This window comes from Equus przewalskii, chromosome 10 (assembly GCF_037783145.1).
Source record: "Equus przewalskii isolate Varuska chromosome 10, EquPr2, whole genome shotgun sequence".
Classification (NCBI taxonomy): Eukaryota; Metazoa; Chordata; class Mammalia; order Perissodactyla; family Equidae; genus Equus; species Equus przewalskii.
In genome coordinates this window covers 31,952,941-31,978,254 of record NC_091840.1, presented here as the reverse complement: position 1 = coordinate 31,978,254, position 25,314 = coordinate 31,952,941, and the positions used below count along the sequence as shown (strand labels likewise).

Here is a 25,314-nt window from a genome sequence, read left to right as displayed (position 1 = left end):
AGTTTGTTTCTTGAACTGTTTGATCTGAACAAGCAAAAACATGCAAACCAGCTGGTACTAACAGGAAGCTGGACACTGAGAGAGGATTAATAGGTGTGGACAAACCTTCCCGCTGAGCGTGCTCAGAAGAGTGTTTGAGAGGAGGTGTGCAGATCCTAGTGTAAGAGAGGCGGGAAAGGATGCCTCAGAGACACTCTCTCACCGCAGCCCCAACCAAGCAAGAGAAAAGACAACAGAAACATAACTCTCACACTCACCACCATGTCAGGAGCTCACGTTACTAGATTGGAATAAAGCTGGCAAGTATAAAGTTCAGTAAGGGGTCCTGGCTGGGGCCGGAGATGGGCGGGGGTGAGGGGGGGCAGGGGGCTCAGAAGCTCTAAGAGTGATACACGGACCCCCCCGTAATGTCACCTGGAAATAAAGTAGCCTGAAAATTCGAACCATTCCCCTCACCTGTTGGGGGAGTCATTTGCCAAACTGGACTTAGGTTTGGGTGGGACATGATGGGGCCACTGGAACTCAATGAATACGATCAAAATAAACAAACAGAGTCTTGACTGAGCACAAGAAAAGATGACATTTCAAACTACCGGGTGGAGGTGAAAGAAAAGTGACCACTGATAGTGAAGTTATCTAGGAGTCGGCAGGGACCTCCCCTGGCGGGTCCCCTGAGCCCTGCTCCCCTCAGGACCTGGGCGAATTAGGAAAAGGTGGGCAGGCTGGCCCAGAGGAGTCGGCTGAGGTGGGCGCAGAGCTCAAGGCCCCCCGGACCTCCTACCTGACACCATAGCCCTGATGATACAACTTGCCAACCTGAGCAAAATCGAAGCTGCTTCCGACCCCACGGCCCTCAGCAGGTGCTTCTGCCTCCGGAAGCTCCCCCAGTGCATCATAATGGAAGGAAAAAACCAAACAAAACTGTGGAGCTAGACAAAAATGAAAGACCAAAAAAGGGCCTTCCATAGGATGCCTACTGCCTAAACCAAGCCTGAGAGCCCTGAGAGCAGAGGCTTCCTTTCCCATTGTTCTGACTCCCTGCCAGGCTCAGCACGGTACCAAGCTCAAGGCTGGTACACCACAGCATCTCCCTGAACCAGCTTCTCCCTATAAGGGAATGCGATTTGAACTAGTGATGCCCTCCAATAGCCGAGGCTGCTTGCTCTTGTTCGGGAGGCTGAAGGAGTATCCTCGTCCCCTGGGAGGAGCTGGGATGGGGGCGCAGGGTTGCAGGAGTGGGTGAAGGTAGAACAGGGCAATGAGCCCTCCAATGAGCTACTGCTGGCCTGGGCGGATGTACAAACCCAAACATATCTGTGTGGCCCTCTCACATACATGCCAGATGCCACCGAGGGGCCACTGCAACAGGCAAATAATTAGCCATCCTGCCAGGCTCAGAATCCAGGTCATTTTCTAGAGGAAGGGAGGGGATAGTCTTTACAGGCCAAAACGCACTAAAAGGAAGACAGGCAGAGATCCTCTTTCCCCAGCCTTGTACCCTGCTGCAGGTCCAAAGTGGGCTTAGGGGGTGTGGGCCGGGTTACCCTGTCTACAGGCGGGCAGGTGTCTGCCAGCCCCAGCGGAGTTCAGACTGCAGCAGCCCAGTCTAGCCATCGCCCTTGGGCACACCCCAGCCCTGTCCCCAGGCAGCACTGCGGGTTGCCCTCTAGCTTCCTGACCAAGCTTGCACCCCAGGGGACGGGCACCTCGGAGGTGAGGATTTACTCCTTGCACTAACCCAGGCTGGTGTGGGGCAGGTGGTCAGGGAGCACACTCCTGAATAGAATTCACTAACAGTGCAGCGATGAACATGGCTGACCCAGAACGGCCTGTGGGAGACTTGGCTCCCGATGGAAATGGCTACTGAGCCTGAAACAAAAAGCGTGGTTGGAGATGGCTCTGATCTTCGGGGTTAGGAGTTAGAGGGAATGGGTGGGGCTCCCGCCTGGCTCTGGGGATCTGTGAGAGAGTGGGGGTGGTGGAAGGGGGCACAGACCATGGGGAGACCACTCTCAGACTCGCAAAGAACCCCATGCTGCCCTTTAAACTTGCCATGGAGTCAAGGAGAGTGGGGTGGGGAGAGAGGCAGGGTTAATTTTGGGTTAAAGTTTAGTTTCATAATCCAAGTTATCATAGGAAAAAAACTGAACGGAGAAAACAACAACCAATAACACTCAAAAATCTCAAGAGTTTCCTTTCTGTCGTCCCCGCACCAGGCACAGGTAGGGCAGAGGCTCGTTTATAATGATACCAAACAGCGCTCAAGTTAAAAAACCAAATGGAACGGGGAGACACGAGGCAGTTGTGCACCCCGCCCTGGGCAGGGGGGACCAAGGGACACTGGCCAGAGGGCAGATGAGGCCTTGGAGGCCGGCCAGGACAGGCAGAATCCCACTGAGGATGGGCGCCCAGCTCTCCAGACCTGCCTGCCGGTCCGCCCAGCTCTCTGGCAAACTGCCCCTCAGCAGCCCCCGGAGAACTCCCTGGGCCCCTCCAAACCAATTCTCAGGGGTGATTCCGAGGAGAGGATCCTTTGTAGCTCGAGGCAGTGCCAGTTTGCATGGAACGGATTTTTACTGACGTTTCTAATGGGCCTCACAGTGCCAGTTTCTTATCACCGAGGGTTTGGGTTTTTGGCAATCACCCTCTGGGCTTTTAATGCCCCATTTCCTGGTGCCTCGTAGACACCTCCCTCCCCCCCGCCCGAGTCCCGGTACATTAAACTAATCTCTTTTCTGGGTGCACCAGCACCCTGTGCACAGGGTGTGGCAGGAGAGCCGCAAACCATGGTCACTCAGTTTAGGAAGAGCAGGGGCCTCTCCTGGCCAGGGGGTGAGGGGAGCCCAGCACACAGCAGAAGCCCTCCTTGTTAGGAAGCCTGTGAGCATCTGCAGGAGAGGGACAGAAGGCCCCAGTGCCAGCCTGACCCCATAGTGCTGCTGGGAAAGTGTTCCCACCTCCCTGGAGGGGTTCCAGACCTCCTAAAAGGTTGGATTTGGAAACCAAACGACAGGGGCCACCTCATGGGACAGAACATCCCGATTCCCTTGGTGGCTGGAGCCCAGGAATGCTCTGCTCTTTGCTAAGAAGAGAGTGTCTGGGATGCAATAGGGGTTTTGGGAGGCAGCAGCTCCCTCCACTGAGGTCAGGGTTGGCCCCACTTCTGGCCTTCACAAGCTCTGGGGGTTTAGCCGATCGGCAAGCCGACCTGCCAGGTGCAGCAGGAACCGAGAGGGCTGGCTGCTCCGAGGGCGGTAGTGCGTGGATGGGTTCTGAGCTTCCCTCTCACAGTCGAGACCTTCTCTGGCTGGCTCAGAGACCCGAGGGAGGGAGGCCGGTTAACCAGCCCAAGCCAAGGAGGGAAATGACCACAGGCGCCCTGAAGCCGGCCATCAGGTGAAGGGGCCAACCAAAGTCAAAAAGAAATTCATGTTTCTTTTTTCAATGAGGGAATAACAATCTGTTTGGTTTGTGGTCCTGGGACTGACCCCCCTGGGAGCTGCCCTGGGTGGCAGGGCATCGCCCGTGCCTTCCTGCCCCCCTCTCCGGGCTGTGGTGAGAGGAGTGGACAGACGCAGCCACACAGATCCAACAGGGCCTTTACCTTCCCCTGCACACTGGGGCATGCCTGGGAGCCGCCTGTCCCGTACACCTTCCTACCTGATCCTCTTGCTGCCGCCACCGCTGCTGCCGCCACTGGTCCGTATGCCGCTGCTGGGAAGCCTGGCAGAGAGAGAGAGAAGCTGGAGTCAAGGAGGGACCCTGGAAAGGGCCACGGACAGACCTGTCTCACCAGCCTCACTCCCCCTACCCCTCCACAAAAAGACAGGAGTGGAAAGGCATCCCCACCGGGCAGCTTTGGGAGGGACACAGGTCAGTGGCTCTCAGACTCCTGGAAGGCACAGCATCTTTAGGTGTGTTTGATTCTCACACATTTGTCACCCCGGAAACTACTTCTAGAAGGCACATCAAGATAATTCCAGAGGATTAGGAGGAACGTCCCTGGAGAACCAGGGCGAGCTCCCTGATGCACCTGCACCCTGCACTGACACCCCGTGATTCCCCAGCGCCTGTCCAGAGCAGGACCAAGAACGGCTGGCTCGCCTGCAGGGATCCTGGCGGAGTGGGCAGCCCTGCGCCACAGGCAGGAGGCCCTTGGGACGGCCTCTTAACAGAACAGGCACCTTGGCCAGGTGACGGCTTAACTCCTGCCATTCCCCGAAGGCTCTGCAGGTTTGCTTGACCACCCTAACTCCAGACTTTGTCCAAACTTCACGTCAGCAGTGTCATAGCCCCAGGCCTAAGGGCGAAGCATTCTGCAGGGCCCGCTGACTGCATCCGCGTGAAGCCAGCTGTGGGAGGGCATGTGGGACCTACGTGGGGGAGCCCTGTGGCTTGCTTTGATCTCTCTCAGCGTTTCAACTTCCTGAGGCACAATCAGGGGCATTCAGCTCTGCCTCCTCTGCCTGAGCTCCATTGTCCCGCTCAAGCCGGCAGTGAAGGTCTCCTAAGGGTCTTGATCCAGCCCTTGTGCTATCTAAAAACTTCCTGATCAAGGCTTGTGCTGTCCAATAAGGCACATGGCAGCAAGGCTGTCCCAGCTATGGGACTAAAAGTCAGAAGGACAAGGTGACCCAAGGTGGCTGCAGAATGTCCAGGTGAAGGAAGAGGTAGGCGAGTCCCCTCCTCTGGACTTTTCTTGGCCACTAGCATGTGCACACACAGCCACGCACTGGGACACACACACACACAGACACTCTCCCACGCACGTGAAACGACCTCCCTCTGCCATTCGGCCAGACACTGGGAGACCTGATCCCAAGACCCATTTCCAATGACTGTGGTTTTAAATGATGTGCCAGAAGCCAGCAGCAAACAACAAACAGCCCAACAGAGCTGCTCAGCTTTAGCCATCGAGCCTTCCAAATAAGGAAATGCTACAGGACAGAGGGGGGACTCATGCACCGTGGTGGGCAGGGAGCGGAGGAGGAAAGAAAGGACAGAGAGAGCCATCCCCAAACACAGCGAACTAGAAGCTCACTAAACTCTAAGACTATTGTCCTAGCTACACGGAACTACTGGGGAGGAGGTGGCGAGGAGAAGTTCAAAAGGGAACAAGCTATTCTAAAAAGGTCAGGCTAAGCTACTTAAAATGCCAATGAAAAGAGACATACTTGCATTTAAATATGGTAATAGGGCTGTTGAAGGGGGAAAAAGAAAGATCCAGGTGAAATAAATGTACACGGTCTTCCCTGGCTGCTGGGATGGGTCTCCCAGCGCACGCCTGGAGGCTGTTCCCTCCCCCCGGAGGGGGCAATGGACCCTGCCGGAGACCAAGGAAGGGACTTCCCCACCAAGTCCTCTCCCCATTTCTTCCAGGCAGGATCTAGATTTCTGAAGATGTGGTGCTGGCGCAAAGTGCTGAAGGAAAATAAGGAAGAAGTCAAGTTATTTCTCCCTGTCCCAGGCTCAGTACACTAGCCTCCGGCTGCAGGCCCAGAGCAGGGCTCAGGGCACCTGAAGGAGCTGCAAGTGGGCGAGGAGGAAAGCGAGGTCAAGTTATTCTTTTGTACTCTCTCACCCTGTACTTGAAACAGAAGGTTTCCTTGGAAGCACAAAAAGGTGCATGGTGGGAAAGGTAGGGAGATAGAACTGGGGGAGGGAAGTTTAGTCAATAAAAAGATTTTTAACAAAAGGTCTATTTTCTGGAGTTGAGCACATTTTGGACAAAAAGTCCAAGAGAAAGAGAAAGAAAAAAAACTTATCCAAGAAAGGAAATCCATTATCCTTAATCTTAGATAAAGGCTCCTGCTGGAGACTGAGCATCAAACACTGCTAAGGACTGGAATTTAATCTCAACCATCAAAACGGGGCCAAGCAGAGTGACAGGTGTGAGAAGAGGGGCCGGGGGAGGAGAGCCACCCAGTCTGCCCCTCACAAGGCATGGGCCAGCTGACAGCCCTCACGGCATAGCTCCATGGTTGCCACCCCCACACTGCATCCGAGACACCAGGGCCACGGCCCCCACAACCCACCCTCGCCTCCTTGGGAATCTCCAGGAGGGGAGGAGGCTGCGCCGCACTAGCATCCTGCACAGGCCTACCCTCTTGGCCCACTTCCCCAGTTCCCTGCCACCCACTCCTGTCCTGTTAGGCTGTCCAGCCTCACGAGTCACCCCAAATACGTTCTCCAGATGACCTGGTGGATAAACCCCCGATGCTATTTCCAGGGACAACAGGCTCTCGTTGGTGTCTGGGCTTGTGGGGGATGGGCACGCACAGATCCAGGAAAAGCGCACGTGCGTGTGCATGTCTGTGTGTTTGTTGGGGGTGGCCTGGGTGAGGCTGTCAGAGGCCAGAGAAGCATCATGACCCTGGCCTAAAGCTGTCCTGATGGAGAGCAGCCTGTCTTCAGGACAGCAGGAGAGACCTGAAGACCAAGAGGCTCCAGTATGCAGACCATGGTGACAAGGAGCCTTCTTGGGGCAGGAACTGGAGGAGCTGCAAGTGCAGGGAGGAGAAGCCTTGCAGGCTCCTGGTCCTGTTTTCAGCACTTCTCTCCAGGCCCTGAGGAGCCAGGGGTCACCTGTGGCAGGCTGCCTCCTTGGGGAACCTCTCTTATCTTATTTTGGAAGGGACAGGAGGTCTGGGATGCCAAGGAGAGAACTGCCCAGGCAGGGGGTGTTCACGGGAAGACCGAGGGGGATTAGGCAGAAGCTCTGGGAGGGCTCAGGGCTTCTCGCTGGGGCTGAGGCTCAAACACAGCTGTGGCAGAGCCCCCTGGGTCATGAGCGCCCATGGCTGCCCTAGCACCCACTGCCCAGAGTGGGAGAGGACACCCTCCCCGTGCTGCTGGGAATGTGGAGAAGGGGTCCCTCCTTGACACAGCCTGCCTGGCCAACGCATGCAGGGGGCAACCAGGCTTCTCCTTGTGAGAAGGTTAGCACAATAGCTAAGCATACAGACCTGGAGTCTGTGTGGGTTTAAATCCTACCTGAGGCACTTACTAGCTCTGTGACTTTGGAAAAGTTACTTAATCTGTCTGTGCCTTAATGTCTCCATCTGTAAAGACAACCACGGACGGACGGTATTCGTGTGGGATTAATATATGCAAAGTGCTTAGATGAATGCCTGCCAGGGAGTAAGCTTAAATGGGTGTTAGCTGTCATGCTGATGAGGCCTATCAGGTCTCTGTCCAGCCAGTAGCCCTGCCTTTTGACTCTCCCCCGCACAGGGCTGTGCCACTTTCTCCATGGTGGGCTACACGGTTAGATGGTCGTCAGCACACAGGGAGTCTGAATTCCTGATAACAGTGGTTTGTAATCCTTCCTAACGCCCCCACTTCACGGTGTCATTTTAGTGAGCTAAATTTCCATAGCTCAAATTAGAACATGCATTCTGTTCAGCTCTAACAACTACTTGGCCTCGCGGGCAGACACGACCCCAGCCTTCTAATACTTCCCACTTCTTGGTAGTAAATCCAGCAGAAAGGAGAAAACCATTTTGAGATAAAATCTCTGGGCCTGAGAGCGACAGGTGACCTACCTGGGAATTGTATTAAGGATGTGGTGTGCTCTTCCTGTTAGAGACCTCTGCATTCAGAGCGAGGACGCCGGGGCACAGAAGAATGAAGCACTAATGGTGGAATTCCAGGCATGGGCAGGTAGGAACTGCCACAGTTTAATAGCCACCAGACCCAAAGACCCAATCTCGCTCGTCCGGAGCTCCTCAGCCCACTGGGCTTGGTGTCAAAGCCCGGCCTCCAGCCCTGGCCGCCCCTGCCTTGCTGTGTAACTTGGGCACAGTGCTTCCCTTTTCTGGGCCAGGGGTAAACAGCTCCTCTCCATGTCAGACCAGATGATCTCGGAAGTCCGTCACCTCTGACCTGACCTAAGCCTGTCTTCCTGAGTAAGAGGACAACACACCCCAGGCCTTCCGTCCCTGGAAAGCAGTGCCACTGGGGTTGGCACTAACACTTTCTGGGGTTAGTAACTCATCTAAACAAAAGCTGTCGCCATCCCACTGACAGTGAATGAGATGCTTTTTTGGACTTTTCGGGGCTGTGAGACTTTATTGCAAATTAGAAGTCAATGGCACTTTTCCTTTTTGAGAATTATATGACACCACACCTACTTTTTACTGCTTTTGTGGCATTGACTAGTTTCTGCCTTATCTAAGCAATTATTTTTACATGCACGTCTTATTTTTCTTGCTGGATGACAAATTTTTCTAGGGCAGGACTAAGTCACATGTTCCACTTAGGACCCAGCCCAGAGTCTGCCCCACAGAAGATTGTTGTGGAGCATCAGCTGGCGATGGTCAGGATGCTCTGATGTGGCGTGAGAGCCAGTGCTGGAGCCACCGCTCTGGCACCCTGCAGCTGGGAGGCAGTGCCGCCTGCACTTTCGCTGTCTCTCCACACCCACGATCCTCCACCCCCGGGGGCAGCACACTCAAATGCCCAGAGGAGTGGGCCAGGAGCACAGTCGACCCAGCAGAGGGCGCCAGGCTATGGCCAATGGGAGCGCCCTGCCCTAACGCACTGACCCTCACCGCTGGTTGCCCACTGGAACCACCGGGGGAGCTTCAACAAATGCTGAGGCCTGGGTCCCCCCCCTGGAGATTCTGATTTATCCAGTCTGGGGTGCAGTCTGGACAGTGGGGCCCTTAAACGCTTCCCAGGTGGTCCCAGTGTGCAGCCCAGGGCTCGAACCTTCGGTTTAAAGGCTTTCAGAATTTTTAAAAAGTGAAATTGCAGCGCACATCTGTACAGCCTGTCACCCAATACCTTGAGGAAAGAAAGGCCCTCCTGAGAACATGGTGGTGGATCTCATTCTTGGGATCACCTCCTGTGAGATCCACTGCAGGGTCTCCATCCAGACCAGTGGGTCTCGATCCTGGCTTGGGGGAGTTTAAGCAACAACACACTACAGAGTCAGGTGGGGGCCCACGTCTCTATCTTTGAAAGGCCTTGCAGATGATTCCGATGCATGCTGGAGGCAGAGAACCCCTGATTTAGAGGAAACCTTGGGGTGTCCTTAGCTTTTAGCAGACACTGAAGGGCACTGCAGTCTTGTCTGCTGCAGGGTATTATGTCCCGCGCCTCCTTCTCTGCGTCCTTTCTCCTTCCCAGGATGAGCAGATGCTGGCCCGGGAGTGCACTGTCTGGGACACGGTGCTGGCTCAGTCACCACTTATTTCTGTGACCTTGGATGAGTCAGTGGGCCCCTCTGTGCCTCTCACAAAAAGAAGAGATGAGAGAATTCTGCGGTTCCTTATGGCTCCAACAGGCTGTGATTTTGAGGGGAATCTTTACAAAACACTCTTTGTAATGTGCATTACCATCCCGAATGGTCCATTAGGAAAGACCGTTTTCCCTCTGTTGTGCTTGTTTAAAGCACTCTCCACTCCTTGCCCAGCACGCCTGCATCGCCCCCACCAGCAATTTCCATGATGGTCCAACATTCTTGGCTAAACCCAACATTGCTTTACTGAATCAAACACTAAAAAATAAGCATCCAAAAGGAGAAACTGTCACCCAGAATGTAGGAAACGTGTCCTAAAAGAGTTTAGAAATGCCACCATCTGTCATCTGGCTGGCCCAGGACTCTCTCCACCTCCTGGCAGGCCTGCCTGGTGTGACAGGGCTAGTGCTTTTACAGAAAATCCATAGCTTTTTCTTCTGGGCATCTATGTCTTCTGGACAGGGAGAGAGTGGCGGCTTACAAGGGAGTGAGGGGGAAAAAATGAGGCTGATGCATTTTTGGAGTGGGAGGACCCAGGGGTTCAAAACAGAGGGCCTGAAGGGGAGGGACAGTTGATAACCAAAGAGACACAGTAAAACAGTGCTTTGAAGGAAGCTGATCCACGTCTGTTTGAAAAACCCCAAGTCTCTGGCATTCAAAATAGGAATCTGATTTACACAAGCCTTTTTAGGAGCAAGGCTGACATTCCCCGAGGATACCAACAGCATCATTCCCACAGAGGCCCCTGGACAAAGGACAGGGCTGGGAGCTTCTGCTGGGGGCAGGGGTGCTAGAGAGAGTATGGGCTGGAAACCCCTTGCCCTCTGCCAGGAAAACGACAGTCACTTGGAACCTGGCTAATGTCCCTCCGGAGAGGAAGGCAAAGGGGCCAAATGAGAAGGCCAGGCCTGCCTGGTGAGGGGGCCACAGCCTGCGCCTGGGCCTGGATTATCCTCGTTGCCAAAGGGAGGTGACAGGCTCTGGGGTCATGAGCCCCAAGGGTGTTGGTACTCACAGCAGAGGGAAGGCACAAAAACTGCCCCAAATAACTTTTAATGCAATTGCTGTTTAGCTTAATTTTTAAAATCTATTTAACTCATCAGACGTTTCAATGGAGACGAGGGAAGGTGTGTTGCCATACTGACCCTTGGTGAGCTTCTATAAGGCTCTGTTGCCAGAGAGTCTCTGCTCCGGGGAAAGGGACAGGGGAAGCATAAAACAGGAAGTCAGGGAGCATCCTTTGGAAACAACGAGAAAATTCCCAGGAGAGACAAGCGCAGACCCAGGGTGCCCCGAGGGGAGTGGATGTGCATTTGCCTGCCAATTCCTTCTAACTTGGAGGTGCTCAGGGAGCAAAACAGAGTGCCTGCCGCCACCGTGCCCCAAAGACCAGGAGGAGGTCTGCCACCCCCCACTCACCCCCTTGACACTTTGCAGCTTCTGCCCTTCTCCTTTGGGAATGATTCTGCAGCTAGGGAGTTGCCCCTGGTCTCAAGCCCGACCGGGCTCCAGCTCAGAGCATGGAGTCGAGGGCTGAGGAACGAGAGCAGCAGGTGCTCAGATGTGCCCATGGGCCCTCTGGAGTGGGGACTTTCATCTACCTGTAGCAGCTCTAGGCTCACAGCTGGCATTCCACAGCAATTCCCCCAGCCTCCCTCTTCCGGAGGCATCATTCTCAATGCAGGCTGCACACTGGAGTCCCCTGGGGAGCTTAGAAAAATACTGATGCCTGGGCCCTACCCCCAGAGGTTCTGAAATACAATCAAGTGCCAAGTAACGACATTTTGGTCAATGATGGATGCTCGTCCCCTAAGATTAGTACCATACAGCCTAGCTGTGTAGTAGGCTATACCATCCAGCGTGTAAGTACACTCTATAATGTTCACTCAATGACGAAACTGCCTAATGACGCGTTTCTCAGAACGTATCCCTGTCATTAAGTGACACACATGACTGTTCTGTCTAGGTACAGCCCAGACAATGGAAACTTTCAAAGCTCCCCAGGGGATGCCAAAGTTGAGAACACAGCTTTAGGCTCTGCTCTGCTTGCTCAGGTCCTGGGGCTCTTCCAGGAGGCAGGAGGCAGAACGCTCTGTCTGCCTTCTCCCTGGGTTCTTCTACCTCTGAACCATTTAATCCCTTCCGACAGAGAGCTGGAGCCCACGCTACCCTCACTGACCTCAAACCTCTGCAGGGAACTCTCTAATTCCAGACCCTTCCTCAGTCCTGCCTTCCCAATAAATATTTGCTGAGCTCCTACCACATGCCCGGCGCTGGGATCATAGCCGTGAACTCCACACACAGAGCCTGCCCTCAGGGAGCGTACAGTCACTAGCTCCTGAAGGGAACAGGGGTTCCATCTGCGTGACTGCAGGACCAGTCTGCACACAAACCAAACGCCTGGGAAGGAGAGAAAACTGGCTAGTGATACGCTGGGCCTTGGACTAAAAGGGAGCTGGGGTTCACTGTCAGGGTGAAGGGAGATCTGCCTTGGACCCACCTAGCTGGGAGCCAGGCCCCTGGCTCATCTCTGCTTTCAACTCTTCTCAAGGCTGAGCTCAACACCTGGGTGTGGCTACTTCAAATCCGGCTTGAAGATGCAGACAGCAATCAGAAGATTAGTCCGCAGGCACAGTGGGATGGATGGGGTGGCCATTCCAACTAATTATTTTCTCCAAGATCAAGGAAACAAAAGGAAAGGGAACGGAGGTGTTCCTGTGGCTATGATCTTGACTTAGCCCCCAAAGCTCTCACCACTACAATTCACTTCAGTGAAAAATTACCCAGCTGGGTCCTGGGACACACAACCAAGACACAGGTTCCCTCAACATTCTTTTCACTTACTACCCACCAAGTTGGGGGCAGGGACCCTAGAGAGTTCCAGCTTCTTTCTTCCTTGGCTGGACCATAGGAACCTGGGGATGAGGCAAGGTTTCTCTGCAGTGCTAGCCAGAGGGCCAGCATCAGGCCTGGCTGACACATCACAGTGCCCTGGCACTGGCTCCTGGCCCTACGAGGACGCTCTGGCCAGGACCATTCTCTCTCCCATCAAGACCTCCAGGGTGAGAACGGCCACAGGGGGTTCATTCCAAAACCAGCCCTCGCTGCCGGCCCTCGCGGCCCCGTGCCAGCAGTTTGCAGCCCTGCATGGCTCAGGCACGCCCGCTCGCCCACGGGACGAATATCTACCTGTGTCTCTGAGACCAAGACCAAGATATTCATGGTGAAGGGCTTCCAGACCGCAGTTTCTAAAGAGACATCAGCAAACTATTTCGAGAGTTTCTCCTTCTGCACCCTCCCACCCCCCCCCCCCCCCCCCGCCAAAACTGCCATTTCTGCTTTTGAGACACTGTCCTACCTACCGCCAGGGTGACACAGGTGTCAGGAAAAACCACTGGTCTAACCATGGATAACTTTCAGAGCTCTGTTCAGGAGGCTTTTTACACTTCTTCCTGTCCCCAAAATTTCAGATGCTGAATGGCCAGAGAAAGAGTCAACATTTTGCTTCCACCCCATAGGGTCTCTTGCTGAACCATTTAAATCTAAACAGCCTAAACGCTCCTTGGGTCTCCTCACATGCCGGCTTTCCTCCCAGCTTCATTCTGGATGGGCCTTTACAATGGCTCTGCCCAGCATGATTCCAAACACCAGCCCTATGGCATCCACCTCTGGGGACCAGGACAGGAAATGCTCAAGTCTGGAGCACCCAAGACTTTGCTGAAAGACTCAAAGCCCGATCTCGGCCCCATCGCTAGCTCAGTGAGTAAACTAACATCAGTGATCTCAAGCGCCCTCCCCTAAATGTAAAATGTAGACTCCACCGCTTTCTGTCTCCTGAGATAAGATGTTTCAGCGCTGAATGAAGGACCACTGCTGTACCGGGCATCCTCGAGCGGTGGACCATGGGATGGTCAGGGAGTCTCAGGGGAGATCCCAGGGTGGCTGGGGAGGTGCTCTGAGGGATCTGGACCATTGGCTATTTACCAGATAGTAGCAAAATATTTAAAATTTTTAACAGCCAGTGGACCGTACCACTGCATACCAGCCCTAGTTGACGGGGTGAGTGGTAGAACCTTCTGTGTGCTTTTGCTTCCTCGCCTATAAATAAAGGAGGTTGGCCTAGGTGAGGAGGAAATCATCACCACACTGATGATGATAGCAGCAGCTGGCTCTGGAGCGCTTTCCATGGCCAAGAAGCTTTCCTGCGTCATCTCAATGCACCCTCACCTCAACCCATAAGGAAGACACTGCCAGTCCCATGTAAGGGATGACGGACTCTGGGTGCAGAGAGGTCAAAGGAACCAGCACACGACGTGGTTAAAGCAAGGTGGTAAAAATCCCATCTCCCACACTTACTGGTTGTGTGACCCAAGACTGGTGACATAACTTCCCTCTGGGCCTCACTCTGCCCCTCTGTGAGCGTGTTAAAGCCGCCTCCTTGTAGGACTGCTGTGAATTCAATGAGATGACAGCACCAGGCGCTCTGCACGGTATCTGGCGCTCAGTAAGCGCTCAGTAAGTAGAATAATAACTTTTATTTCTATTTTTATTATTATTGCCCAAGGTAATAACAGAAATGGAGCTGAGAACTCCCTTTGGTGCCTTCCTATTCTAAAATCCTATTAATTTACATGACATTTCACATCCAAAGGGCTTTAGTAGATAACATTTATAATTTGCTTGTGAGTGATAAGGGTACATTTTATCTGAAGTGCAAGGTCTAACTTTGGTGGGTAGTGTGACAACAGGGGGCAAGGGGCTCACGGGGGCTCAGGGAGGGCCTGGCTGGGGTGGCCACGGCCCCATGAAGTGGTGACTACAGGTGTGGACGTGGATCCCAAGCCTGGGTGATTGTGCCGGGCTGGTGTCTGCTGCCCTCTTGCCCTCAGGCTCATCCAGTTCCTCCCAGCTCCTCCAGAAAGGGTCCAGCTAGTGGAGTCTTTCTGGGTCCCTCCATCCAAGTGGAATCCTGTTTGTTCCTCTGCCTCCAACAGGTGCCCTATAAAGGCAGGGGCATGTTTCTCTGGCTCACCACTGTGTTCCCAGCATCTAGGGCAGGGCCTATGACACAGCAGGTGCTTAATAACTACGTGCTCCATGTGTAAAGAATGGATGGGCGGAGGGGGGATGGACAGACGCGAGGGGAAGGGGGAGCAGGTGCCTCTTCTTGCTCCCAGCCTTACCTGAATCCTAGCAAGTTCAAGGCTGGTACCAGAGGTCAGATGAAGAAGGCCTGGAGAGGTCCGAAGCAGGTACCACTAAGAAAGCTGCAGGGCTGGCCCCGGACACTCCCCTGCAAACCAGAGGTGTCCAGGGGCCAGCAAAACACCCCCAGACTCACAACAGAGCAGCAGGGCCTATACCAGGGGAAAAGCAGGCTGTGCATTCATCTCCCTCTATGAGTGAGTGTGTCTGTGCCAGCCTCGCCACCATGAAGGAGCAGAGACCCAGAGCCCACTGGGCCAGCTCAGCAGTATCCAGAAAGGCCCCAACAGGGGATGGCCTCCTACGGCAAGGGTGAGTCAGCATCCCTGGTCCACAAAGTGTCTGCCTGGGATTCCCTGGGTCTGAGAAGAAGCGTTGGTTTCCCAATGCCAAAGTCTACTGTCCAGCTGACCTGGCCCAAGTAATGGGACAGCATCTGCCCAGATGAGGGCCAGAGAATCAGTGGAGGCAGGAATGCAAGGGAGAGAAGACTTGTAAATTTTAGTGCCTTTACACCTGCCGGTCCCTTGACGTGGAATACACTTTCTTCATCAGCTACCTGGTGAACTTCTATTTCAAAACCCAATTCAGATGTCACTCCTTCCACAAAGCTTTCCAGGCAGAGTCAGCGACTCCATCCCCTGCACTCACTTTGCACACCAGTCAGACCTTATAAAAACACACCTGGCTATACGTGGGATGCCCGTGCAGGCGCTGACCTCCTTGCTCACTTGCTCAGCATCCTGTGCCCTGGGAGGACCCAGCCTGAGGCAGGTCCTGATGACCCTTTCCAGCACTCTGCAGAGAATGCACTCTTGCCCCCTTGACTGAGGGGACAGGAAGCGGAGGCGGTGACCCCATTGGTTGAGGTCTCTTGCGGGCACGGGATCCAAGATGCCCTGGACTCAGGGAAAGCGTCTTGGGGTGGGACTCGGCTCCAGCTCCTCAGCCCAGGGAGGAGGAGGGAGTGGGGCCACACTTTTGCCTTCTCGTTTGTCCTTGGCTGTGTTGGAGGACACGAGTGCCCATCCCTCAGGCCTGGCACTGCCGTCTGCCTATAATTTCATACCCTGTAAGTAATTTATGTTTTTATTATTGTTGTTTTGTTTTTTAAGCTGTGGCCTTTCACATGCTTTTGCTGATGGAAATTAAAACCAAAGGGCCTGAAGAAAGGTGATCACGTTCCTGCTGGCAGGCTTACCGGGGACTTCATGAAGCTGGTGGCACAGGGACCTAGAATGCGCAATGGGAGAGCAAGGACAGCACTGCTGGTGGAGATCGGAGCTGGCGGGAACCGTACTCAGCCCACGGAGAACGAGGAGTGAAGCCGCGCCCACACCTCCCTCACTGCACCCCTGACGGAGCTGGCTGGGCCCTCTGCTCCCCAAAGGGCCTCCTCCTTGGACAAGACACCACCCCCTTCCAAAGCACTGAATCATGCTTGGCCCCAGGGACCCTCTCAACAACCTGTGAGGAAGGGGGACTGGACAAGGATCAACAGCCCCATTTGACAGATGGGGAAACTGAGGCCCAGAGGTAGCCTTACTCTCCCAGCAAGCCGGGGGCAGGAATTCAGTCTCGTGACTTCCTGCCTGAGAACCCAGAGCTCTGGGCTTTAGCACAGGGAAGAGGGGCAGTAAGGAGGGCAGAGCTGAGCACTCATTTTAGTCATATTTCCCTTTATTTATGCAGAGGAGTGTCAAGAGGCACGGAAAACTGATCGAAAGTGAAACCCGCAATTCCTGTCAATTCAGATTCCTCCAACTCATTTCCGTGAACATTTATTAAGTGCCTATTAGGCACCGTGCTCTCCTTTCATCTGGGAATAGCGTCAGCTCCTGATTTTCCAGGCGGAGGCAGGAGCACGGCAGCACGGCCCATCCACAGCCCTGACCATCCTCACCCGGGATCTGGGGTGTGCTGCTCAACCGTGCTTTCCCGTTCCCTTTTAAAGCAGCAGATATACCTTCCTAACTAGCTTGCCTTTCATATTCAAATGAGAGGATAAGCCCCCAGCGCACACTGGGCCCGGTGGCACAGAGTGGGCTGACTGCAGGAGGAGCTAGCTTGTGATCTGAAATCCAGCTGTGGACCCCATCTGGGAAGGAGTAATCCCTAGAGAGAAGCTCAGGGCTGAAGGGAGGTGCAGCCTAGAGGGCTGGGGATGAAGCAGATGTGCAGGGCTGCTGTGTCGGGAGCGGCTTTCCTTTGCAAGGGGGTGATTCTGTTTAAAGTGCTGAAACACCCAGCTATGGGTGCCTGGGGGGATGGGCCCGTGGTTATGTCAATGTACCTGGGAAGCCAACCACCCTAACGTGGCATTTCAAGATCAGCTCCCCTACTAGTGAGGAACCAGCCGTCGCTCACTGGGTGGGCTCCATTCTGGAACCCAACTGGAAGGAAAGAGACAGGCAGCGCTGGCAGAGCCTAAGGGTCTACCATGTTGGGGGTCCACCAGGGTTCCCCGTGAGGGCATTTCTAGGGCAGAGGAATGAGGAAAGAGCCCTGACCAACTTCAGCAGGAGGAAACAGTCCTGGCATTTAAATTTACACCCAAAGGAGGGGTCATCCTAAGCCACTGGTTCCAGGACTATTGCAGCGGCCCTGGATTGCCGCCCTTGACAAGGGTGCAGGGGCTGGGGAGCGAGGCTCCTCTCCCTCCGAGAACCAGGCCAGAAAAAGCAGAACTCCAGAGAGACCAGAACGCAGGGGTGCAAGTCCAGGTCTCGCCTCTCCTGAGTGGAGGCCGACCACAGGGGTCTCTGCTACTTGGGTGGGCTGGAGGAGCAGGTGGCCACAGGGCCCTGGAGTCGCTCCCCACGGTGGCCCAGGTTACCCATCCAGGCAGGATCCTGGGCCTTTGGCGTGGCAGCTATCAGCATTTCCGAACACTTTACAAAATGTCGTAAACTGCACAGAGCTGACAGATGGGCGTGAGCTGGTTCAGGAAGCTTCCCCAGGCCAAGGTTGCTTTTCCTAGTCACCCTATAAGGCAAACTCCTTCCCCTCTCGAGAACTCAGGTTCCTTTCACTCTGCTTTCCACAGTCAAGCCGGCCCTCAGGAGAGACAGACCACCAAGCTTTCATCTTTGCTCCAAGACCAGAGAGATTTGACCAAGCTTACCCTGCAGCAGTCCCTATGGCTTCTCCTGCAGAGGGAGCAGGCTATCCCTGCCCTATGGGGCCTCTCCTCAGACCACGCCCCGTCCCTCCTTGTAAAAAAGGATGGTCATCTCTTAGATGGAGGGAAAATCACCTGGTACCCAAGCACCACCGTTAGACTGGAATACGGAAGGCAAAACGTGGGGGGAGCCGGCGGGAGTCCTCGATCCAGCAGCAGTACCGGCCTTGATAGTCATCGCTAGTCAACCACAGTCCCCTTTCTGCTGAGCTATAGCCTGGCCTCAAAACCAGTCTTAAGTCAGTGGTCCAGGAAGCCAGGACCCATCAGTCAACGTCAGCACCTGAGATGAAACCTGCTTTTGGTCACTGAAGAGGCAGGAGCACAAACTGGCATTTCCAGAATGAGAGTCCCAGGGTCTCCTGGCCTGGGACCTGTGCTGCCCACCTGTTCGCACCCAAACGGTGTCCTAACAGGGAGGTGTAAGCACTGAGCCCTGGGACCCCTGGCTCTCCGGGCTGCCCCAAGCGCTCGGATCTGAGGACAACTCAGTAGCCAAGACTTCAGCCCAGAAACTTTCTGGCAGTTGGGGCCGTATGAACCCTGTGTATGGGCAGTGCCGAAAGACCCCCAAAGGGCCACCAGTCAGCCGGAGGCAGGGGGAGAGGAATGGAGCCAAGAGAGGGTGAGGAGGAGAGGAGAGGAGGTGGGGGTGCAGACCGAAGGGAACATCCTTCTCAACCCATCCCTCTAGTTTCTTCACTGGCCCCCACCTCTCCAAGCACCCCTTCTGACTCACTTTGGAAATCCGGCCACATCACTCCTCTACCCAAAATCCTCTAAGGGCTTTTCATGTGCTTTGGGGATCAAATCTGACTTCCCAAACCTGACTCAGCCGGGCCTCCCTCTTTAGCCTTGTCTCTCCCACCCAAGATGCTGCTGGCAAGCTCCCCAAACACTGAACTGCTCATAATCCTGGGACCTGCAATGCTTCCTCTCAGGTTTGTGGCAGAGGTTGCTAAGTGTCCCCCAGTATCTATTCCACTCTTCTTCCTTAGTACAATAATCCCCCGTTTTTAGCTGGGCACAGCATTACCTGGAATAAAGACATTTCTGAGGTTCCTTTGCAGCTAAAACAGGAAATGTGACTAAGGTCTGACCTTAGGGTGATCTAAGCAGGGTGTTAAGCGTGACTTCTAAGAAGTGTTATTAAATGGAAGAGATGTGCTCTTCCGGGATGAGTATCTAATGGCTGGAGCTTGAGCAGCCTTCTTAGACTAGGAAGTGGAGTCTCATGTTGAAGAGGATAGAACAAGAAGACAGAAGAAACCCAGACCCCTAATACTACAGAGTCATATCCAGGCTTCTTTTACATGGGTGAGAGAAACAAATTCTTATTTTGTTTAGGCCATTATTATTTTGTGTTTTCTTACTTACTGTTGTATTTTCTTTCTTTCTTAAAACTACCTGATTCAGTGTCTAAGTGTGCATTTCTCTGCCTGGGAAATACTTCCTTCTCTTCTTTACCTAGCTAATTCTATTTAACTTTGCGAGACTCAGTTCTGGTGTCGTCTTCTTTAGGGAGCCATTCTTGACTGGCCCCCAGGTAAGACAAGCAGCCCGCCTTTGTCCCCTCACAGCTGAGAGCGATTCCCTCTCTCTCGCTAAGCACCTGTCCCATGATGAGTGGTGGGTCTGACTGTTGGTTCTGTCACCCTCAGCTGGACTATGAGCATCTTGAGGGAGCGAGTCTTATTCACATCCAGATAACTGGTACCTAATCCAGTGCCTGGTGATCAGTAAACAGGGAGGGAGGGAAGAGGAAGGATGGGGTGTGAGGGTGGGCAAGGAGTCCCATCAACTCTCTGGCTTCATTTGGGGATCCTAGATCATTCTTTTCACTGATAAGCAGATGCACCAGCAGGCAACTTCAGTGCGGGTGACAAGGAGGAGAAAACAACTCTGGAGAATGATGTAACAGGAACATCAAATCCCGCTATTTCTACAACTTCCAGTTGTACAGCATTTACCAATTTTCAAGGCACATTCACATGTACACATCATCCTACTTAATCCTAACAACCTAACTGACTAGGCACTACTATTATCCACAGGGCTTAGAGGCCTAAGTCACTTGCTCAAGGTCACATGGCTACTGTGTGGCCAAATGGGAGCTGGAAATGAGGTCTTCTACCTTCACCAAGTCCAGCAACGCAGGCAGCTCCTCCATCCTGCCCTGTTTAGAGGAGTTAGGAAAGCAAGCCACGTCGTGCAAACCACGTGGAGGCTGGTGTGCAGAAGCACGTGCACGGGCTCTCACACACCTGGTGCTCAGATGTGAGGGGTCCAGATGTTCGGTGGCATTTTCACTTGAGGGCAGCAGTGATGGCAGAGGAGGGGCAAGGGCGCGACCGGTGCAGCTGCTGCATGCAGATGCCCTGCCACTCTGCTCAAGGACAGGACCACCTCGAGCAAGTGCAGGGGGCACGATGAAGCAGGGAGGGCTGGGGACAGGCAGCAGCCAGGGGGAGTTCGCATGCTTTCAGAAGCCGCACTAGGCTGTCACTGGTACCAGCTATTTAGAGCATTCACCTCCCCTGGAGCGAGATCAGGACACTGTCAGGCTAAGAGACGGCAGCACACAGCATGTCCGTGGTAAACAATTTATTTTTCTACCTCAGTTGCTTACAGGGGGAAAAAATAAAACGTCATTAGGGAGAAGCACAGATGAACTATTTACAGAGATGAAGAAAATTCACAATGGCTGAAACGTCTGTGAGGCAAGCATACCAGGACAAGTTCACCAAAGCAAAGCAATTCGGAGCAGAACAGAATCAAGGCGGGGGAAAAAAAGCCATACAGATTTAAAAAAATAGCACTCATGAAAAAGCCTGCGGGAAAATAAAAGGAAACTAACCAATTATTACATCAAGCATCTTTAATGAGATGAGCAAAACTGCACAGGCTGGGTCTCAAGGACACTGACAGTCCAATGGATGGACCCGCTCACATCAAAGGCATCCGATGGAGCACGCGGGTCACTTCTCACAAACTAGGAGCGTCAACAAAGCAGACTCCAACTGAGCGGTACTTCAGCAATCCAGGGGAGTGGGGTATCTCAGATGGAGAGTATGGGGGTCAAGATTGCAGGAGAAGAGAGCTCTCAGGGGGTGACCAGAAGGGGTGCCAACCGGAGCAGGATGGACCCTCTGTGTTCCATCCCCTCCTACCCCAGCGGGCCAAGAGCTCCCTGATGCCAGCAGGGAATGCAAGGCCAGCGTGGGCAGGGAGGTGGGGGTGTGGGTGCTGGGGACAGAAGGAGGGGGCAGGGTGTGGATCAGTGTCCACAGTGCCAGAGATGTGGCAGTGCCCGGTGACTCCACTGTCCCTTCTCAAAGACAGCTGTGCTTATTATTTTGGCAACCGCCACTGAGGGACTAGCCCCCGCAAAACAAAGACAACCAGGTAATATTTACATAGTTTTTCTTCCAGATTAAGTTTTTCACGTTAGTATTTATAGCACAGTCTCTGTGTATGCGTTCACTTTTGGTACTGTCCAGAACAGGACAAAGGTGCTCCAAGTCACATATCCCCAACCCCTATGGGCCACCAGAACTTAAAGGCTCACCCCTTGAAATGTCCCAACAACCCCGTCTGGTCATTATTTCAAGTAATTTGACGCTTCTTCCTGGGTTCCCTCGAGGAGGCTCTACAAAGTTTGTGAGAAGTTCCCCTCCGGCCCTGTTACATTCAGGGGGGGTGGCAGGTGGGGTGGGCGGGGGATGTTCACAGGGTGCACACAGAGCAAAATGGGAAGGGACTGGAGAATGACATTAAGAAAAAAAAAAAAACAACTGAGTGAAGCAATGAGGACATGAGTCTTTTCCAAGAATTACAAATGAGAAAAAGAACATTCGTTCAAACAGGCAGCCTAGGACAGTGTCAGTGGGCACTGACAGCAGCTGGGGTGGCCCCGGTCGGGACTGTGTCCTCTCTCTAGTAATGGTAGCAAACCCCAATTTGTTATGCCTCTCTTAAGAGCTAGTTGATAAAAATTATGTCTTGTGAAATCGGCAAATAGTCTGCAAAGTGAAATAAGAACAGAAATTAACACATGAAACTGAAATGAGAGTCCAGAGGGGGAAAAAGAGAGGAAACGGGAGACCACTGATCAGCATGGTAATAAATCGAACCCTAGTGGTCTGGGATGTGGGAAGGAGGAGCCATTTCCACAGTGGTTGGTCCCCACTCAACCTTTCTAGAAAAGAACTACTCCCCACTCTAATAATTATCCAGAGGAGTCCAGCCCCCTTTCTTGGAGCACCTCATTTATTCTATAGAATCCTAATGGTGGGCAGGGGCAGGCATTGCTTAACACCTGTGTGGCCCAGGAACGTCTGTGGCAACCCCAGGTCACACAGGTTAAATGAGGCCCCACTGAGAGGGACCCTGGACACCCAACCCAATGAGATGGGTATTCATAGAAAGGGCCGATTCAGGTGAAAGGAGAACCCTTCGTAAAGGGTCAGGTTGCGCTGTCCTGACAGGCGACCCAGGATGCACGCGTATGTGAGTGACAACACACAGGATGAAGGACCTTAGCAGCTCTCGAGGGCCCAGGTGTCCTTTCATTTCTCTTAGCTGGCTACCTCGTGTTGCCCCAATAGGACGGATTCAGAAAGGGGTGGGGAGGGGTACGGGATCCACACACATCATAAGAGGGACGGGAGGTGGGTGAAGCGGGCACACAGTGAGGACACAGAAAAGAAAGACCACAAAGAAAAAATATTAGGACAGTTTGGTGGTGATGTTGACAGCTGTGCTGATGTCACTGACTCACAGGATGCCTGGGGAGGGGTCAACAGAATCAGGCTGACAGGGATGAGGAGAGGGCAGAGAGTTGGCCTGCTCCTCCTCTGGGTTGCCCCTCTGCACCCCGGCCCCCTCGGCCAGATCCACTAGAAACATCTTTACAGGCAGGAAGCAAGAGATGGATCTCAGAACATTCTAGAGCTTCCCTGACCCAGGGGTCCTGCTCCTGAGGCCCAGGCTCCAGGAGGGGTCAAGTGTGGTTCTTGAGCCACCACTCCACGAGCTCTTGTCTGGAAAACCACAGGGGCGACCCAGGCTTTCTGGTCTAGAACAACTGGGCTGCTCGAGGAGGTGCCTGGACAGCAGACGTGGCTGTCCTCCACAGGAGGCAGCTCCTCCAGGGGCTGGGTCAGCGATGGGCTCTGAAAGTAGCCTGGCTCCTCATCCAGGGGCGGCGGTGGCTAGGTCCAACCATTAGAGCACCCCTTCCCGGCCCAGGGCCACTCTACACCCTGACCCTCCCTGAGAGCAGGCGGCCTTATTCTTGTGGCCACTGATGGCCTCTTTCTGGCCATCAGCGAGGACTAACAGGAGGCTTCCAGGGGTGAGTGGGAAGGATGGGGAAATGGGAGTTTGACGGTTGAGAGAACAGAACAGCTTAGTCCCAAAGGTCAGGGAGCCTCGGTCTGCACATTTTCATGCCTGATTTCTGTCCCATTCCAACCCAGCTGATTGCGCCGAGCTGTGGGAGCTGGTGACAGTGGTAAACAGCTGGGCCCTGGGCACGGTCACTCCAAGCCCCTCCCACGTCCCTTTGCCCCCCTGCTCCATTCCCAAAGGCCTGGCTTATGGTGAAGGGCTGGGTAGCCGAGACCCCATCTCATTCCACCTAGCCTCGCTTGGTCATTCTTGCATCTCTGTCTGCCCAGGGCAGACCCAAGGATGCAGGTCCCTGAGACAGCGTTCTACTAGATGTTTCCCGAGTGAGGTCACGGGGCCCCGAGGACAGGCTCTCAGATGAGACAGGGCATGGAGTCCACTTTGTCACCCCCAAATTATCCCACGTTACGATCCCCCAACCCTCCCCACCTGGGACTAGTGCTGCACTGAGGGGGCAATGGCAACCTGATTATGAAGGGAAGCAGGTTGGCCCAAGCACACAGAGCAGCGCCATGCTCTCAACGAGCTGAGAAGTGTGAGCCTGTGTATCTTCTCTTCCCCTGGGGAGGAAGCCAGGGGAGGGAGGGAGAGGAAAGGCTTCCCCCAAATTGCCACCAGTTTCTGTGCTGAACAGGACAGGCAAGGAACGGGGAACAGGGACAGTGACACACCAGGGCTCCCCAGGAGTGGCAGTGCACGCATGCATGTATGTGTGTGGACCACGCAACCCCCACCGTAACACATCCTTTCCTTTATGTTCCAGAGCAGCGCCATCCAACAGAACTTTCTGTGGTGATGGAAATGTTCTGTGCTCTGCACTGACTGTCGCCACTAACCACACGTAGCTTCTGAGTAACTGCAACCTCAGGCTACTGGGACTGAGGGACTGAATTCTTCATTTTACTTAATTTTAATTAATTTAAATCTAAAGTGCAGTGGCTATACATGGCTAGTGTGATGGTACTGGACAGATGGATGCTAGAGAGATGGTGGAGTGTGGCAATTAAGACCCAGACCACCTGGGTCCAAATCCTGGCCCTGCCCCTTGCTGGTTATGACCCCTCAAACAGGGATTTCTCCCTCTCTGGGCCTCGGGGTCCCCATCAGTAAAGGGAGGGAATATACTGGAGGAGCAGATGGAGTGAACTCTGGACCATGCCTGGCCCAGTGCTGGCTGATCTGGTCCAGGGGCCTGCTGTCCTGCACTGAGAGGTCCATGGCCCCCAAAGCCGCCATCAGCTGTAGAGAAGCGGTGGGGGGGGGGGCTCCCTTAGGGCAGCCGAGGATGCTTGCTGAGGGCCCCACCCTGAGGGGGAAACTGCCCAGCCCCAGGGGACACATTTGGGGTGGTCCCCACACTCACACTGGTCCATCTGGAAGTTCCGCTACTGTACCTGCCTCCCCCCTCTTCCCTCACCTGTACAATCAGGGAGGTGCACAGACCTCAGGGACCATCTCGCCCAAACCCTTGGTTTATGGGAGACATGGGGTGACCTGCCTGTGGCCACGGGCAAACTGGATAAGAGTCAGGGCTTCTATCGCTGGCCCAGGATCTGTCCCACCCAGGGCATGGCTTGAAGTACCCCAAATGCCTCCTAACCTGCCCCCACACGACTTTCCCCACCCCAAAACTCAGTCTAAGGCAAAGGCCAGCTCGAACCCCACACGCACCCTGACGCTGCCCTCCTCATTGGTTTCAGAACGCCACCCGCCCAGGGCCACATCTTCGCTCCCTCTGCTGCCCAGGCTGCCGGGTCTAGGCAGATAAGCAACCTAGCCAACAGGGAGTGAAACCCCAGCTCCCTACCGAGCCTCCTCCCCCTGTAGGGAATCCAAGAGGACAAAACTCCATTCCTAATGCCTTCTCTAGAAACCCCAGCTGTCCTCTGCACATAGATACCCCCAAGCACCCCAATATATTCTCATCTGTACTCCAGGTCTGGGAAAGGCTGGCTGACTCCTTCAGGGGAAAAGCAAAGCCCCATAATACATTGCTTCCTTCAAGACCATGCCTACCCTTGCTGCCTCCCCCGCAGGTGCGGGTCCCAGGCCTCCGCTACACGGGAGCTGGAGCAGCCATCCCCCAGGGTTCTGCCTCACGTCTCTGACACCCACAGAGGGGAGGGAGAATCTAAACGTCTCACCAGGACAGAGAGCAAACCTAAACCCCAACGGCACACCCAACATACAGCAGAAGGGCGCCGAAGCCAGAGCCGTCAGGCCGAGCCGGAGGAGGGCGCAGGGCAGGAAGGTGGGAGACTGAGACAGCAGG

The 25,314-nt window shown here is 54.2% G+C and overlaps 1 protein-coding gene across 23 annotated transcripts in view; it reads right to left on the bottom strand.

Annotated features, from left to right (window-relative positions):
* The window catches only part of MSI2 (musashi RNA binding protein 2), a 386,410-nt gene that overhangs the window by 25,058 nt on the left and 336,038 nt on the right, over positions 1-25,314 (bottom strand). For 9 of the 23 annotated variants that reach the window (XM_070560791.1, XM_070560792.1, XM_070560795.1 and 6 more), the window contains exons 11-12: positions 5,175-5,198; positions 3,661-3,723 (exon numbers count right to left, since the gene is read on the bottom strand). In XM_070560791.1, the coding sequence (XP_070416892.1) occupies positions 3,661-3,723; positions 5,175-5,198 (87 nt within the window). Of the gene's footprint in view, positions 1-105; positions 156-3,660; positions 3,724-5,174; positions 5,199-20,219; positions 21,653-25,314 lie in introns of those variants that run through there. The other 14 variants (XM_070560806.1, XM_070560802.1, XM_070560803.1 and 11 more) reach the window with 4 other exon arrangements.